The sequence below is a fragment of the Haplochromis burtoni genome, unplaced genomic scaffold (genome assembly GCF_018398535.1).
Source record: "Haplochromis burtoni strain Fernald_Lab_line unplaced genomic scaffold, NCSU_Asbu1 Contig_17, whole genome shotgun sequence".
NCBI classification, from domain to species: Eukaryota; Metazoa; Chordata; class Actinopteri; order Cichliformes; family Cichlidae; genus Haplochromis; species Haplochromis burtoni.
Window position 1 is genome coordinate 2243677 of NW_024582378.1, and position 18079 is coordinate 2261755.

At 41.8% G+C, this 18079-nt stretch overlaps 2 protein-coding genes across 4 annotated transcripts in view; one reads left to right on the top strand and one right to left on the bottom strand.

Annotated features, from left to right (window-relative positions):
- The window catches only part of capn5b (calpain 5b), a 60032-nt gene that overhangs the window by 24849 nt on the left and 17104 nt on the right, over positions 1-18079 (bottom strand). For all 3 annotated transcript variants that reach the window (XR_006054075.1, XM_014330887.2, XM_042218298.1), the window contains exon 4: positions 10057-10188. Coding sequence is in view for 2 of the 3 variants with exons in the window: in XM_014330887.2 (XP_014186373.1) it covers positions 10057-10188 (132 nt within the window). In the remaining variant the exon portion in view is untranslated. The remainder of the gene's footprint in view (positions 1-10056; positions 10189-18079) is intronic.
- Positions 1645-3289, top strand: ompb (olfactory marker protein b). Its single transcript, XM_005916050.2, has one exon. It carries the CDS (start codon positions 1797-1799, stop codon positions 2277-2279), a length of 483 nt encoding a protein of 160 aa, XP_005916112.1. The 5' UTR covers positions 1645-1796; the 3' UTR covers positions 2280-3289.

The window sequence follows — 18079 nt, forward strand, 5'->3', positions numbered from 1 at the left end:
GATTAAAATAAAGAAATATCTGCAGCAGACAGGTTACAGCCTTTGTTAATATTATGGTATTTCTATTATAGCCTCTCACTCTCCTTCTGTTATAGAAACAATGCTGTGCCAGTCCAGCAAAGTTTGGTTCCTGACGCAATGAGCAAAATTCCTCCCAGAGGTTTTTGACATGTCCCCAATCTCCTTTCACCAACCCAGTGTTAGTTAAGCTAAGAAGATGTTTAACCTCTTTCATATGATCAGATATTAATGTCTGGTTACGCCCAATTCTTTGTTTTTGCTACCTTAGACTGTTATGCATGCTGCTGTGTGTGTTTGTGGTTGAGAGTGCAGAGTTCAGGGCTTTTCCTTTTAGCTCTACTTTAGTCTACGGTAGCTCCCACTGTATGTTTGAATTTCACTCCCAGCTGGTCCGCATATGTGTGGCAAGCAATATTTTATCTCAGCTTTTTCATTGAACACAACTTCCTGCTGCAGGAAATCAGTCAAACAGCCAAAATAATGTTAATCCCAACAGACTGCAGACAGCAGAAATAAACATGTTTACATCCTGGTACAAAGAAGAGCTTTGTTCTCTCCTCCTCATCAGCTGCTCTCAGACTGATTTGGTTCTATAACTCACATATTTAAATGATGATTATCTTCATACTTTCTGCAATGAAATGAAATCAGTGACCGGACAACATCCAGAAACGTACAAGGGGACACAAGTGATTTCTGAACTATAGCGTGGTGTGATTGCTCTCATCTTTTATGAAATATCATTTCACTGTGATCCCACTGCGGCTCAGAGTCATAACGGAGCACCTTATGAACACCAGAAGTGACCTGCAAAAAGGGTGTCTGTGAAGCCTCTATCAGCATGAATACAGTCTCCAATAAAACCTGCAAATGATGCAGAAAGCGACAACATGTGTGACTGACTGTCCCAGCGGGAGTTCTTGGAGATGTCAGGGTGCGCTAACTGAACAGCAGTTACTGTCAACCCTCTCTGCAGGAGGTGACACCCGCTGATGGAGAGAATCTGGCCCCTCCAGAGCTCTGAGAGGCAGCAACAGCTCCTTTTTACAGGCGAGGAGAAGGAAGAAACAAAAAAACACTAAGCATCACACCACAGAGTCATTTCGTAATCCTTCGGGAAGCAATCTCTCTTGCACTCCACCTTCGCTGCTACTTAGTCTCTGTCTCTGCAGTGTGCATCTATCTCAGCTTTCAGCTGTGCAGTGCTGCTATACAGCAGCTGAACTCTGGAGGGAAAGTGACCCAACGACTGACCAGAGACACAAGCACAAAGCGCCGCGGGTTTCCCCTGCTGCCACATAAGAGGAGTGAAGAGGCTTTCTTAACACTCCCTTCTTCTTATCCTCAGATGATAGAAGCCCACCCATTACATGCGAGGGACCACCTGACTCTTACTTCTGGCATTCACATTTGTTTTACCACTCATGCAGGCTTCCAAAATCTAGACGACACTTCATGCAATAAATGTGTTACAGTTAAGAATCTGTATCTAAGGAAGCAGAGACACAAACGAATGTGACAAACACTATTAAGCACAGCTCCCTGAGGGCTAACCCTGCACTGTGGTTGCATCTTGTTTTCTCTATCTCCTTCTGTAGTTCTAAGTAAGACCCGCCTCTGCTATCAGTAGTACACGCTCATGTGTAAGCCAGCAGAAAGGAGCGGAGCACAGGAGAGTCTGGACAGAGATAAATTATCTTCGACACAGCTGCCGATCTAATCCAGCCTTGCAGTTGGTATTGACCTCTCTGCCTGTCAAGGTGTGCCCTCTGAGCATGTCTAAAGAGGTGAAGCTGCCCTTCCGGCTGGACGTGGAGCTGACGGAGGTGATGCGCCTGCGGGTTCAGTCCCTGCAGCAGCGCGGCCAAAAAAGACAGGAGGGCGAGCGCCTGCTGCAGGGCAATGAGGCCGTGTACCGGCTGGACTTCTCAAACCAGTCCCTCCAGTTCTTACACTGGAAGGTGTGGCTGGCCCAGCCGGGCCGCCTCACCATCATGGGTACCTCGCAGCTCTGGACGCCTGACCTCACCAACCTGATGACCCGTCAGCTGCTCGAGCCGGCAGGTGTTTTCTGGAGAGCAGCGGGCGATGGGGACGACGCGCCGGTCCAGTGCTACGAGGCTGACGCTGACGAGTTCGGTGAGAGGATCGCGGAGCTGGCCAAGGTGAGGAAGGTGATGTACTTCTTGTTTGCATTTTCAGAAGGCTGCAGCCCAGAGACGGTCGACTGCTCCATCACCTTCACAGTGGACAAATAAGACTTGGCGTGTATGATCTCGGACAGATACTTGGACTCATCTTCAGTCCTTGTGTGCTTTCAGTTGAGGAACCCGCTACTATAAAGCCAGCCCTCTGTCTCCTTTCATGATTCCTCCCCTCTAAAATATCGACACAGGCCATATGACATCCTTTAAGGACTCAAAAACCCTTTAGTGATCAAAACAGGTTGTTGTTTCATAACTTTGTATCAGATCATTGAAATAAATCCAATCATTCTAAAAGGCGTATCTGCATTTTCTTAAGTGCTTTGGGTTTGAGTATTGAACAAAATTCATCTCTAACTCACAAACAGCCAGCCCTGAAGGGTTTGCTGGAGCCGATTCCCACACGAGATAATGCATAGAGACAGTGTTTACTTCTGTGGATGGGTGCAACTATTCCCCAGCGGACGAGGGGAACAGGTTCCTGCCACCTCATCGGTCTCTGTCTTACATGGTGACCCTGACAAACAAGTGAGGAGATGCATGTGGATTTCACCTCTCTGCCTCCTCCTCCTCCACTTCTTCCTCCTGCAGGCTCGCCCTGACTGCTTTCAAACTGCCTCAGGGGATGAAATGCTAACTGTGAATGAGAAGACAAGTGTCTGGAAAAGTGTGAGAGAAAGAGGAAAATAACCCAGACGACAGGAGGATTTAGACTCGTTTCTTGTCCGTACAAAGCGTGTGACTAACATGCAACTCAGAGGCTCGGTTTTGCTTAAAAAAAAAATAAATCTAACTCTGCATATTCTCAAGAGTCTCAATTAAATCGATCTTGCCAACAGTGTTGAATGCATGAATATGAATTTTCACCGACTGTCCTCGTTGGTATGTCTTCTCTGCTCACTCTTTCCTGTCGCCCTGTGACTGAGAGGTAAACTAATGCACCAGAGAAATAAGCCCACCGGTCATCCCATTATCAAGTGAGGATTTTTCTCATTAACACAAATAAAAGAACATCAAAAATTACAAGTTAAAATATTTCCAGAACTATTTGAAAGAACTTTAAAAGCTGGCAGCTTTTTGCAGGTAATTAACTGGTACAAAAGTACAAAATGTTTTGAAGTAGGATCTCCAGGGAGATGTGTCTGCTCCTGGGAGACTTGGACCATTTACTTGTTTTGCTCTCACAGGAAGTAAAACTAGCAGGAATCTAAGTAAATGAGGATGTCTATCCTCGCTTACAAGACCTGACACTGGCTACTTAATGCATTCAAAAACTGTGAATTAAGAATAAAGGATTCTAAGATTAAAGCCTAATTTTTCATGAATTACATGAATTATCTTGCCCAAAAAAGAAAAGATAAATAAACCTGTTACTTTGTTTCCTGCACATTTACATTTAAATTCACGACATTTTTATATGGTTAGCTTTTAGATGGCTTGAAAGATGTCCCAGCTATACTTTGTTGACATATTTTGGTTTATAGGGAAAACTTAAACTAAACATCCACCTGGAGCTGATCTGGACTTCCTGTGTGACGACCGGTTAGTGTTTCGGCACTAGAGCCCAATCAGGTTGTGCGGTATGCCTATCACCCCCCCATGAGATTAGTAATAACTGCTAACCACAGGTACAGAGGGAGTCAGTAATGTCTACTCATTAATGTGGCGCTATCTACCCTCCATGCTACACGACAAAACCAGAACAGGGCTACTGCTACTGAGAGAGAGACTAACAAGGGATTTTTTTCCACATTGAGCATGAAAAAAAAGAAAAGAATGTAGACTATATGAGTGGGAGCACCCCAACAGCTAAAACGGTACATAGTAACAACTAGCTCATTCAGTCTCTTGATATATGTGTAAAATGGTCCACCTGTCTCTCCTCCAGTCTCTACCACGACCTCCTAACACACAAACACAAAAAGCACAGGAAAGGACACAAACCTGTATGTCTGTGGAAGCACAACCGCATTATATCTCTATTAAAAAGAAACAAAAATCCTCCTCCTGTTTACACTTGTTTTGAGGCAATGACTGCAAGTGTTGGTTATATTCAAAGGTGCCGACATGAAACCGTAGCAAGGCAGATTATTTCAAATAAGAATAATGAATTTCAGTTTACTTCAATAAGTAAGGAATCACATGAACCCAAATAAGTAAAACACTTGTTGACAGTGGGAAGGAAAAACTCCCTTTTAACAGGAAGAAACCTCCAGCAGAACCGGACTCAGGAAGAAGAAGGAAGACAGGGCAAAAGCCACACTATGGAAGAGAGCCAGAGATTAATAATAGCTAACGATTAAATGCAGATGCAATGTGTATAAACACACAGTGAGAGAAAAGGTGAGTGAAGAAGAAACACACAGTGCATCATGGGAAGCCCCAGCAAAATGTGTCCCTATACATTTTTACTCAATAAAATGTGTCCAAAATGAGGAATGAAGAAACTCTGGTTCCACGACAGAGTCAGTAATAAATGTTTTAAAACCTGGATGTATTTTTTTAAAAAGTGTATTATAATTTATTATGTAACAAATTCTAATGACGAAGAACAAGAAACAAGAAAAGAATGAACAAGTGGCAACATCTTGGAAAAAAAACAGCGGATGCTGATTGGAAGTTTCCTTTAGCAGCTGCAGGCGACGCTCACTGAGGGGTGGCAGCATGGAGCGGATATTTTCCAAATGACCCTACGTGTCTGTTTTCTTTTCTGTTGAGCTGTACTTTCTTGCAGGTGCTGATTGGAGGGTCATCTGCGGCGTAGACGACACCTGGGCCTGTGCTGAGTATGCTCCGCTCAATAAAAACTTCCTCCCGCCTGCAGATTATTTCACGAATTTACTTCCTTTTTTCTCCACGTTTACCATCACACAAAGCATTACATTACTAACATACTGTTATTTAAACACTGCATCTTCTTGTGGTTTTTTGTAAGAAAAAAGAAGAAGATGTTTTTCTCAAGTCAAGGTGCAAAAAAGAATTTTAAAACCTCAGTGTGACAGAAAACAGACAAAAATCACAAAAGACATGTTAACCTGGTTTGAATATTTTGATACTGTTTTGAAACTGAAGGTGCTCTAAAATTAGGTGCAGTTACCTCGTACCGTGCCCGAGTATGATGGACCCTCTTCTGGTCTGTGTTTACACTGACTACACTTCGTTTTGCATCTAAAATACTCTCTCCTGTTCAGGCAGGACACAGTTGAGTTTATGATTTAAAGCATTTTATGGCTTTACAGGAGCAATTCTGGAAGAAGTGCCACACTTTTATATGCCTACAGCAGCCCTGAGAGGTCAAATACACTGGAACTTAAACACCTTGTTTATTTTGTAATTTACCTGACGTGTCCAGTCTGTCCTAGCCTAGTCTTTATGTTTTTGTCCTCAGCATCTCCTGTGAGAAGTCAGTTGCGTCCCCGTGTCTGGTTTCTGTGTCCCTGTTTAGTTCTGTCAATTTAGTATGTCTTAGTCCTTGTCCCAATGTTCCTGCTTTACTTTGACAGTCCCTTATCTCATTAGATTCAGTTCATCTGTTTCCCCAGATGTGTTCACTCTGTCCCAATCTCCTCTTGTGTATTTAAACCCTATCAGTTTTCTATTCTTTGTTGTTTCATCCCTTGCAGTTTGTCTTTTGGAAGATTTGAAGGTTTGGTTGGATTATTTGTTCTTGGCTTTCATCTTGTTTGTTTTGTAAGTGGCTCAGCAATAAAAGTTTTAGTTTTATAACTTCTTTGCCATGTGTACGTGTGTAGGCAGCACTCCGAAAACTCTATTTTAGTAGAACTAAAAGACCAGGTGGGCTCCAGAGGCGAATGCAGGGAAAGCTACAAATTTCACACAAAAAATTAAAATTCCTGTACTTGTGTGCATGCATTTTAAAATTGCATTAAACAAGCCTACAAGTGCACCTATCATTACAGAACGCCACCTGGGGCTTCAAAGAAAGGCCTACTGTGGTGATAATGCACCTACAGGTGTCTGATAACAACTGCAATGCACCAGAAAAATGGCCTGTGAATTTTAGCTGTTAAATTACAGGAACAATTACACTGCAGGTAGATGGCAATAATCAACACAAACATGCATTCAACAAGCTCAGGTGGATTAAGGAAGATTTACAGTGATTCTAATCAGACATGTGCATCATTTAAAAAAAAGAAAAGACATTAACAAAGTAGGAAAAACCAGAACAAAATAATCAGCCAAAACTAAAGACCTAAGAAGGGAAATAAGCAGAAGACATGCTGTTCCTTGAGGATGGACCTGATCAAGCTGCCATGTAAGCATCCCCATGTGTACTCGGCCTAGTTCCACAATACAGCATTTCTCTAGAACAGGCTGAGGCATCTTGTTTCAAATCCCATTAAACCTCACTAATCATTTTGTTTCCTCTATCAGCACGTGAAAGAACATCTCAGAATCATTCTGACGCCAGAGACTTCAAACCGGCTCAGCACAGTTCAAATAAACTGCTCTTTATTGACAAAACGCTGCAAGTTTGTGTGCTCGAGCTGGTGATAGTGGATGTGTGATGCCAATCAGGATGCAAACACTTGTTTACTTAAATCTGTGTTTAAAAGGCTTCAAATTGACTTTTCATTGCAGCGAACTACATCTCTGAAAGTAAGGACAGCTGAATGAAGCTCTCTGCAGTCCATTTAAAGATCTCCAATGCACCTTTATTCAATTAGCAGAGGTAGTAAACATTGGATGAAATCTGTTAAAGCACTGTTGCATCTCCTTACAACAAACCACACTGCTGGACAACAGCTATGACTGATTAATAATGACATCCACTTTGCTGCATGTCACCCCCCCCCGTCTTTTTCACCTATTACCCATCTTATCAAATAGAATCAAAATGCCTAAAAATAAATCTTGAAAAAGACACCTGCTAAGGCTGATCACAATGCAAAACGAACACGAGAAAATCAGAAGAATATCCGATTTTTTTCTGCATAAAACTTTTTTTTTTTTCCAAATTATAAATCTGCCATAGATGTCACAAAAACAGAAGTTCCACTTGTGAATTAATTCTGGATTTTTATTACAGTGAAAAAACATACTAGCGGCTGCCAGTGCTACCCCTGAGCCTCCTAGTAGATGCACCAATGAAAGTCTTAGGTGACACACAAGAGCACAAGATTTTCAGAAAACCTGACCTCTGACCTTATGAATTTTAGTAGATACACATATGGTTTATGATGAATTTGAAAGTCCTACGTTGCCTCGTTTTCGAGTTATCGCATTCACAGACTTGGATATCCACACCGCCTGCCAGTCACAGCGCCAATAACACTCCATCAGCCTTTTATGGCTGAGGGGTACAAACGTCTGCATTCACTGGTGAAGTAGTCGCCACTGCAAGCTTGAATAAGCCTCACCAGAGCTAAAATGCTAATATTGCTACAGAGCAGGAAACTCTGAAGTCAAAGTGGAAACGCCAAAAACTGCAGTTCCTTCAGTCAATTCTAAATTTTTAGATTACTCACTGATTTAAACTGTATTCAAATCAGGGCTATTTTGAGTGTCAGTTGCATACCTTTTGAAGCATTCAAACAGGCAGGTGTATTTGAATGCTAGCTAACAAGTAATATTGTAAAATGCATTATAAGAGCATTATAAGTCTTGTTGCTTTTCGTTTTATGAATTGGCTAAAAGGCAGACAAGGCACTGAATCCCGAATAGTAGTCTATGTTGTAGGTTGTGTAGGCTCTGTGATAGCAGGTTATATAATTGTTATGCGAGTGTATGTCGAGCCTTGGCCTCTTCTTCATGGTTTGATCATTCAGGTTAGCTGAGGGGGTTTACCATGCATACATTAATGGAGTGCCAGCAACTCTCCATAATGCACAACGTGTGGTCCAAACACAAAAACCACAAATGTACTCTCCAAAGCTGTTGTGGTTCTACAGCACAAACACACACCCAGAAGAGGAAAAGAAACAAGAAGAAGAGATAAACAAGCAAAACAGGTTCCTCTGATTTAAACTCAAACCACTGGATGCAAATCGTGTCTTTCTGTTTTTATTTTTGTTTTTGTTTCCATTTAAGTCTTACTTTGGGGAAAATGTACCACACCTCTGAGCTGTATTGAATAACTGCCCAGACACATTGCAAAGATGGCTGCTAAGTGACAGGATTTGGTGTTAGAAGGGCTTACACTGATCAGGCATAACAAAACCGCTGTCAGGTGAAGTGAATAACATTGATTATCTTCTCATCATGGCACTTGTGGCACATATATCAGGCAGCAAGTGATAATTTTGTCCTCAAAGTTGATATGTTAGCAGCAGGAAAATAGGTAAGTTTGACAAAGGGCCACACTGAGATGGCTAGACAAGCTGGAGCCCTTGTGGGGTGTTTCCAGTCTGCAGCTATCAGAGGCAAACCAATGACAGGGTTCTTTTTATTTTTAGTTATTTAATTTGTCCAATCACCACTGAGCCCCTGGAATGAAGGGACTGTACTAAAAAAGATGCTTTAGTTCCTCACATTTTATCCACTCTTTGTTCAACCCACTGAATTAAAACTGTAAGTTTGCACTTCAACTGCATCTTAGTTGTTTCATTTAATAATTCAGTGTTGTAATGTATGGAACCAAAATTAGATAAAAGTTGTCCATGTCCAATGTCCAAATATTTATGGACCTAACTGTATTCTGTCTTCTTACTGCTAAGTGTGCCCCTGCTTGCTTTAGCAGTGCAGAAACGCCTCTGCTGGTTAACCATGTAAAATAATAATAAAAAAACCCTCACTAATAAAAACCCATTCAGAGGACATCCATCTAGCCTTAGTGCTTCCAGTCTGTCCTCAGAGACTCCACATTAGACTCCACCATTCAGACTTCTACTGACTGATGCAGTCTGGTGTTTACTTCTTATAGTAATGTTTCCTAATGGATGCTTAAACACAGTCGAGCATATGATGCATCCCTTTTTTCCAATGTACTGTGCACACTTTTGCACAGGGACTTTCTCTCTTCAACTATGCCTCCATTACCTGGCCGATCCTCAACCAAAGGGTTGTGTGTGGTTTGTTTGGTAATGCTGGCAACTGTTCAGTGAGAAGAAGTTATCTGACAAAAATGGACACTCAGCCATTAGAGGGAGCAAAAGAGTACAGCAGCTTTCAACTAGCAAGCAGCTGCAGTCACTAGTTTATTCGGTTTTAAAGGAATAGTTCAATATTTTCACAAGAGGTGGAGAAATGCGTGGGGAATTGGAACTTGAAAAATTACAATTTATAATACTAAACATTTATAAAATCACAAATCTGAAAAGCATGCTGGGTAATACTAGCTAGCTAGGTGGGTTTCTTGCTACATTCAAGATCCAAAAAGACATGGATGAAAATCAATCGTGGCTCAACTTGGACTGACTGTAAACAGTTTGTAAACACACTGCAATCAGTTTGAGTCAGAACAATTTGTCTGCGACTCGTCTCTTTGCATTAAGGAACTCAAATTCAACTATCACAAACCGATAGCAGGCCGACTCCATCTTATTGCTGTTTATCGCCGTCTTGATCCACCAAACTTGCTTTGAAGATGACTGAGTGTTTGAAGCAACGATTTCAAAGTTACATTTCCATAATCTTAAAAAGATCCTAAATGCATTCCACCCATAGCTAATAACAAGCTTGGTCTGGAGTTTAAAAATACCCCCACCCACACTTTGTTTAAAATCATTTAAGTGCAGATTTACAGTAACAACAGACACAATGCAAACCAGAAGTGTTTCATCGGTGGGTTTATGTTTTCAGGGTTTAATACAAGATTAATCCAACCTTGTAATCAGGAAAAAAGGCAGAGGAAAAAACATGTTCTTACCTTTTGCCACAAAGACTCTCGGGAGGCCAGGCTGGAACACGCTGCGACAAACCAGCAGTTACCCAGCTGTCCCTGATGCAGATCGTGTGCACTGATGCCATCTACAAACAGGTGAGGGTCCTCACACAGCTCCTACACTCCCAGAGAAAGACAAAAACACTTATGAAACACGCTGCACAGCCAGTACATGAGTAAAACCCTTGCAGGAACTCATACTATTATTTATATGTGTTTAAAAAAAAAATTTTAATGGGGGAAAAAAAAGCAAGTTATTGTTTTGAGGGTGAAACGCCTCTAAAATGAGGTTTCTGGTTAATAAACTATGTGTACAGCCCACAGTACAAGGCACAGAGGTGCATAAATAGGTTATTGAGTTCATGAATCAGAAAGAAACCATCTGTCCTTATGCATCCATGTTTCACAGTCATGATCTTCTACCCAGGAGTCGGGAGTGGGTTAGGGTTAGGGGGTAGGGGTTGGGGTATTGGTTGGGGTTGTTTTCTTATTGTCTTAAAACTGGGGGTGGGGGGGAGGGGGTGATGGGTGGGCTGTGTGCATTTGTGAAATCACATTTGCTGCGGCTGCTGTGTCGAAGTCCATTTTCTGGCACAGTGTGTACAGACAGCCTATTACCGCTAACAACACGTTCAATGAGCTGCTCACGCTTTTTCTCCTGCATGTAAACTGGACTCTGCACATCTATCGGCACGCACAGCCACATCTTCTGTGGGGCGATTACAAGAGGCTGTGTGCTGTCAGTGGACACTTTTACTCTCATCCATACACGCTGGCTACACAAGGTTATCTGCACCTTTTAAAAATCAAATGCAATCCCGTTTCCAACAAATCTGGGTCGCTGTGTAAATGGTGAATTGAGTGGCATTTATGGAGCTTTTCCACTCTCACTCAACACTCACACAGTTTGGAGTTCAGTATGTTATCCAAGGACACTTTGACATGTGGACAAGAGGAGTTGGGGCTGAAACCACTGAGCTTTCAAGTACTAGAACACCAGCTCTACCTGATGATGACAGCAACATGAGATGGGCATGTTTACCACAGTGTTGCCTCACCTCTGCTTTTAAAGACTCTCTGTAAGCGTTTGGGAATTTACTGAAATGGGTGCCAACACATAGGAAACACTTTATATAAGGCAACAACAGTGTCAAATTCTAGCAAGCTTGAGAGTTAATGTGTAGTATGACCCCCTTTATTCTTCAGCACAGTTTGAACTCTTTAAGACAAAATTTAAGACAAGAATTTCGTTAAGTAGTCTTCAGGAATAGTTCTCCAGGGTTCCTGAAGGGCATTCAAAGATCTTTGGATGCTGGCCACCTTTTGTTCTGTTCTCTGTAAACATGATCTCACACTTCTTCAACAGTGTTTAAGATTATTTTCATGTTGAAAAATGAAGCTGCTGACAATCAGAGACTGTCCAGGGAGACTGTGGATCAAACGGTGTTGTTTTGTTTTATTTTTTTACTGGGATTTTAATTCCATCAATTTTCACAAGAAGATGGAGGCCCTCCTGAATCCTGCTGATCCATGTTTTTTCTTTGCATGGTAGTTGTAACTTTTACAGCAGCAAACTAAGTTCCCTGACACTCTTTCTATTGCAGCTCAATAATAATGTAGTGATAGTGGGGTAATAATATGGAAATAAGAAGCTATTACTACTTAATTATCAGGACAATGCCTGAAGATAACGATATGGAAACAAATATGTTAGTAATAGCAGAGTAACATTTTTGTAACAATATGATAACCAGCTGGCAAAGAAATGGTAATATCAGTGCAGCACTGAGCTGTTGAATGCAGGTTTTTGGCTTATCAGCCTAATTTAAGTGGGACTCTCTTTATCTTTTAATGATACTATGCACCATAGATTTTACAATTTTCTCTTACTTCATATTATTCTAAACATTTTCTGATTCTAACCTGGCGTTCTATATAATATGGCAAAACAAAACAGTTAAAAAATGATTACACAAGGAAACAAGCTCAAGTAAATAGAAGAAATAAAATAATGGAGCACAATAACAAAAAACCTAAGACAGAATAAAACAGAAACAGGTGTTTCATGGAAATTCAAAGAAGAGTTTGTTTTGTATAAAATCATCTAATGCACTAACTCCAAGCTTTAATTTAACCTGATACAAAATATGAGCCAGCTTCATTTTTACTGCAGAGCTGTGCTTGCAGTGTTCTGGGTGTGAAGCCTGTCTGTTCTCTGCTCTCTGCTTTATGGGACCAGAGGGTCGATGAGCACCTCGGCCATTACTCAACAGGCAGCAGCAAGCATGGGACCACTTAGCAGCTCTTTATCTTTACACACTGGCAGCACTCAACTAGGGTTAGAAAAGTAAAAGAGGGGCCAGGAGGGAGAGAGCATGGTGCAGGTTGAGCTTTTAGATAGGCAAAATTTAGAAAACGGTTACACTCGTTTTACACCTGCGTTACCAATTCTGCAGAATCCACATTTAGGAAAGATGTGACTGATGCTTTTTAGTTCACAGTAACTTGTGTGCATCTGCTTGCCAGACCTGACTTTAATCATTGTTAGTTTTCCTTGACCGTATTTAGTTTTCCACTTTGCTTCAGTCCATTTTAAGTGAGCCCAGAGAAGATGGTGGTGTTTCTAGATCATGTTCACATCTGGCTTCTTCTTCGCATGATAGAGCTTTAACCTGCATTTGTGGACAGCATGGTGAACTGTGTTCACAGACAGTGGAAGTGTTCCTCATTTCATGCAGTGATTTCCACGACAGAATCATGCCTGTTTTTAATGCAGTGCCAACTGAATGCCCGAAGATCATGTTTATCCGATATTGAATTATAGTAAGTGTGGAACTTTGTGATGTTTTGGACCTTTGTTTGAGAAAATTTTCTCTGGACCTTCTTAAATTCTAATTGATTATCCCTGTAATAGATTAATATTTAATATATTACCAGGTTAAGTTCTATTGATCTTGTTTATAGTCACAAGGTATGATTTTTTTGAATATGTAGAGTTTTCTGTGAGCCACACTATGTGGACCACCTACACATTACACCTACAGGAAACCCATGCCATGACGCTCCCGGCACACAGTTTCTGTGCTGATGTTAATGTCATAGGACGTCTGGAGTTCTGCAGCTCATTTGGAAGTTAAAATATTTACATGCAGGTCTTTTGGTGATACACATACCCAGCCACCAAGAAGAGACTCTAAACCTGAGGCAAATCCCGGTAGTCTGCATACTGTTTTACAGTCTAAACATGGCAGCTGAACAGAGACTTAAAGCGTGTGCCCTAGGGGTGATTTTAAGTATGACTGAATCAGCCCTCTAATAGCCCATCCAATGTGGGCTGGGACGGCCTCAAGCACACCATTTGACTTTAATCATAAAGATTAGTGCTATTATCAGCCTTCACGGCTCATGTGCATGTATATAAAGGCAGATCACAGCATACAGATACACACAAGTGTGTGAAGCTAAAGCTTGCAAGCGTGTGCACACACACAGGACACAATAAGGTCAGTCATTTGCTGACTCTGCAAAGCTGTATGCTGCAAAAGCAAACTTTTAATCTGAAGCAGAGGCCACTGCAGTGCTCCCCAGAGGCCTGCAGTCTCTACCAGCAGGATCCTCTCACCTTACACTGACCAGCACCAGCGCTTCCTGTCTGAAATCTCTCTGTACGTGCAAGGCGGCAGAACTTTGTGAGGCAATGTTTTGATGTTGTTCTGTGAAACTGTGTCTGAGTTAAGATATCTAATCACGTTTCTTCTCCCTGTCCGCAACAACATTGATTGGTGGAGTCTGAGCAGCGGCGAGGGCTCCCTGTGGTGGCCTGCCATCCAGGGATTGGCTCAGGTGGAAAAGTAATAGAGTATTGATCAGTGCCCAGCCCTGCAGTCTCTGAAGTAATGTGAATATTGTGGCTGAGCACAGCCTAATCATTTACCCTGCCATTGAGAACCTTTCAACCGGCTTCATAGCCCTCCTCAGCACCATTCATCAGCTGGTAAAGGAGACATGAGCCACGAGTGCAAAAACCCAGAGAATAAAAAGTGCAATCCAGCAGCGAGAATCCAAAGTAACCCAACATTTTAGAAAAAAAATGAAAGCTTGGATTATTTACACACAGTTTTGCCAGTTCACATTCTTCTTCCCTACCTGCATTCCTTGGCACTACTAAACTGTCACCACTTGTAACAGTAACGGCTGCGTCCATCACCACCTGCTTTGGCAGTTTGGACCAGCTGAAAGCACAAACTCGTGTATGAAGTTTGAATTATTAGCAGTTATTGATGTTCAAGGATGAGAAATAGCAATGGATCCCAGTTACCCCTGTACAGGAAGTCAGGACCGAGGTCAGCATTTCTGATGCTACAATTATTACCCTAGGTTAGACTATGCAGAGACTAACTTAAGCCAGTATCAAGGACTCTCACCTAGAACTGCTTACATCCAAATGCCGACCCGCCCCCCACAATCCTCTGATGATAACAAGCTACCAACCCAAACAGTTAGGTACAATGCCTGCTAACAGCAGCTTTCCTCATTATAGAAAGATAAATTGGCTGAAAGTTATTACAATAGTTATTAAAATAGGCCCCAGGGATCTTTTCATTTTCAAGGACCAGAATAACCTGTAAGAATTAGAAGACCATTAAAATACTCCTATACATTCTAACCTTACATGAAGACTCGAGAAGGGAATGCCCACAAGTTCAAACTTTAAATGAAGAGTTTAAATAAAATATCCTATGTGAAAAAAAGCTTACTGCTAGATGTCAGTATATTGTGAATTGTAGTCAAGTGAGTTCTGCTTGCGTGCCCATCCTAATTCCTAGCTACAGTGGGCGCTGTAGGACAAACATGTTTTAGTCCCCCAAGAGAAATCAAAAACACTAAATGTGAACTGTACCTCGTAACAGCTGTGGCCAGCCGGCGTATTTCTGCTACTGTTTGGAACAGATTTGGATCTACACAGGAGTTTTTCCCTATCTGTGGAAGCCAGTCAGTCCACTGTTGATCTCAGATGTCAATGCATCCACGTTTACTCTAGGAGAGGCAGTCAAACATTGTGAAAGGAGTCCGATATGGATCAATGAGTCAGAGAAGCCATACTGAAGTGAGTTGTTAAGGATATGCTGAACCTATTGCATATAAGAGAAAAGGTTACTCGATGCAGAGCTGGGTCAAAAAGACCGAATCAGAGCAGAATCAGGAGATGATCAATTATAAATAACGCTAAAAACATTCTAATCCTAAACAGCGTCTTTGACCTAAATGTAAACTTGAGTTTGCAGAAAAGCTCAGTACAATGAGTGTGCATACAGTATTTTAAATGAACTTTTGTCTGGAACCTCATACATTTTGATTGCTCTGAACATTTCATTCTCTCACAGCCACTCTGCTCCTAAGTAATTTGATGTTTAACTTCATTATCGTGCACTCTCCCTTGAACGAAATGCTGCACTAAGAGCTTGCAGAGAGAACAGAATCAGCTTTTGTATTAACAAGTTAAAACAGAGCTCTGCTTTGTCTTGTAGATTTTTGGGTCAGCTACATCCTTTACTTTTTTTAAAAAGGATAGATTGCACCAAGAAAAACCACAGCAACAATCACTGGTAATGCAATGGGAGATATTGATCTGCAAAGTTGGTGGTGAAGTCCCAACTTTTTTGAATGCCGCTGCACTCATTAATTCAAGTCTGGCTCTATGCAAGCACCACCCACTGGCAGGTAAAAATACTACTTTATCAGATAGTACTTCATAAGGGGACCTATCATGCTCATGTTATCTCGTACTCAAACAGCAGGCATTGTGGAAAGGTTAGTTTAGGACTTAGAAAAAGATGATCAGTGTTATTCACTTCATCTGTCAGTGTTTTTAATGTTTAATATTAATAAAGGATGATTGGTGTACAGGGAGGTGCTTTTACAGATTCTTGAGCAAAATTAAGAAAATCCCCAATAAAAACCACTAAAGCACATTATTTTTGCTTTTTGTGAGCTTCAATAAAACCTTTAAAAATAGCTGGGCTAAAAATGTCCTGCTCCGGGTTCCTAACCTTCTCACATAAACCGCTGTCAGTGACGACACAAATCGTGTGCTGGCAAAAATGAAAAGGATGCTCCTCCTGCTTTCTCTCCCTTTGACTTCTTCCAGTTTTCCGTCTGCATGACTGACATCAGCACAGACCAAAACATATAATCTGTGTGACCCAGTTTCCATGGCAATGCACGCTGGCTGCATGCTGCAGCGGTACACAGGCAGAAGGAGGTTACAGCATCCAGAACCACGACGTGCTGTGAGAGGAGGATAACAGCGGCAGGGGACTCGGCTCAGTAAATCCTGAGGCCCTACATCTGATATCATCCACCACCGAAAGACACGCGCGGTGCCAGCTTATACAGGAGACTAGAGACTAGAGAGTGCAGTAGAGCAATGACTGATTACAACTGATGTTAGTGTTGAATTATAAATGTTTAGTCTTTCTCTATGTCACAAAACTCTTGTTCTGCAAGCACCTTTGGCACTGATAACTCCCCAATGCGAGTGTTTTTACAGGTGCAAACACTGCTCACTATTTATGTCCAGAATAAAATATTGCTGCAGGGCATCGGCTGTGCCTCACTGACTGTCCAGGGAATAGGTTGTTATTTACACGCATGTATGCTGAGGAGTAAATTATTCTGAACATATAAACTGTGAAGTTGTGGGTAAAGTTTCTTGTATAAGAATTGAATTCAGATTGCATTTTGTAGATTTACCAAATTGCATGCTCAGACACCAAATTTTAGCTCTTGTTGTATTTGCAACGAGTTTGCAGACGATACGACAGTCATCGCACTTATAACTGCTAACAATAGGCATGCATACAGGGACATCATCATGAATCAATAATAACTTGGTCTTAAACATCACAAAGACCAAAGAGATATAGATGTAGGGTTGCAAAAAAAACCCACACACAGAGCTCATGGAGTCTTCAGCTTTAGGTTTCATCTTGCCTGGAATGACAATACCTCAGCAGTCATGGGTAAGGCACAACAGTGCTTTCATTTCTTAAGGAGGTTAAGGAGAGCCAACTTCGCCTAAAACTGCTTGTCAGCATTTACAGATGCACAATAAAGCGATCTATGTGACAACCTGGTACAGTAGCAACACCAAAGCTCACAAAAAGGCCCTCCAGTGTGTCATGAAATAGCACAAAACATCGCCGGCACAGACCCATGCATCGCTCGCAAATCTCTACAAGAGATCTCTACACACCCTCGGCGCCATTCGCTTAAGCTTCTCCCCGTCTTTTCAGAGCGCTCCACACACACACACTGAAACACAGCATCTTCCCAAAAATCTGTGACACTGCTGAACTGTCAGTGACTTCAGTGCAACCCCAACGTGCAGTATGTTCAGTTTCACACGTTTACTTCCCTGATATGTATATATAAACTGCACAAAGAAATCAAACCACAAATGTCCATTAATGAAGTTAAGGAAGCTCCTTTCCATGCATGGAGGGTTTCACCTCAAGTCCAGGGCCCTGAGACTGTATGTTAAGAGGAAGGAAGGTCTAGTGAGTATCAGAACCACTATCCAGGATAAAACAACAACGATCTATGAGTACATTAGGAAAGTGGCCATGGCTGATAGTGTGCTTAGTGAATACCTCAGGCAGCAGAAACCTGAGAAAAAAGAGGAGTAAGAACAGGAACCATCAAGGAAGAACAGGTCCCTGCAAGGCATGTACCACTGACAAATAGAAGAAGTAGCTGACGTCGAGAAATCCTACCAATGACTGGATAAAGCTGGACTTAAAGACAGCACAGAGGCACTAATCATGGTAGCACAGTAACAAGCTCTAAGCACAAGATCCAGGCAAAACCTCAGGTGCAGACTGTTCAAAGATCCCCATGAAACAACCCAGCACGTACCAGCAGGGTGAAAGATGCTAGCTAGCAGGGCATACGTGGAGCGGCATAATCAAGAGGCTTACATGGTAATTCCTGAGGTCAAAATGGGATA

What these genes read in the sequence shown, in the direction of transcription:
- ompb (XM_005916050.2), top strand. Translation starts at nt 1,797, where the DNA reads ATGTCTAAAGAGGTGAAGCTGCCCTTCCGGCTGGACGTGGAGCTGACG.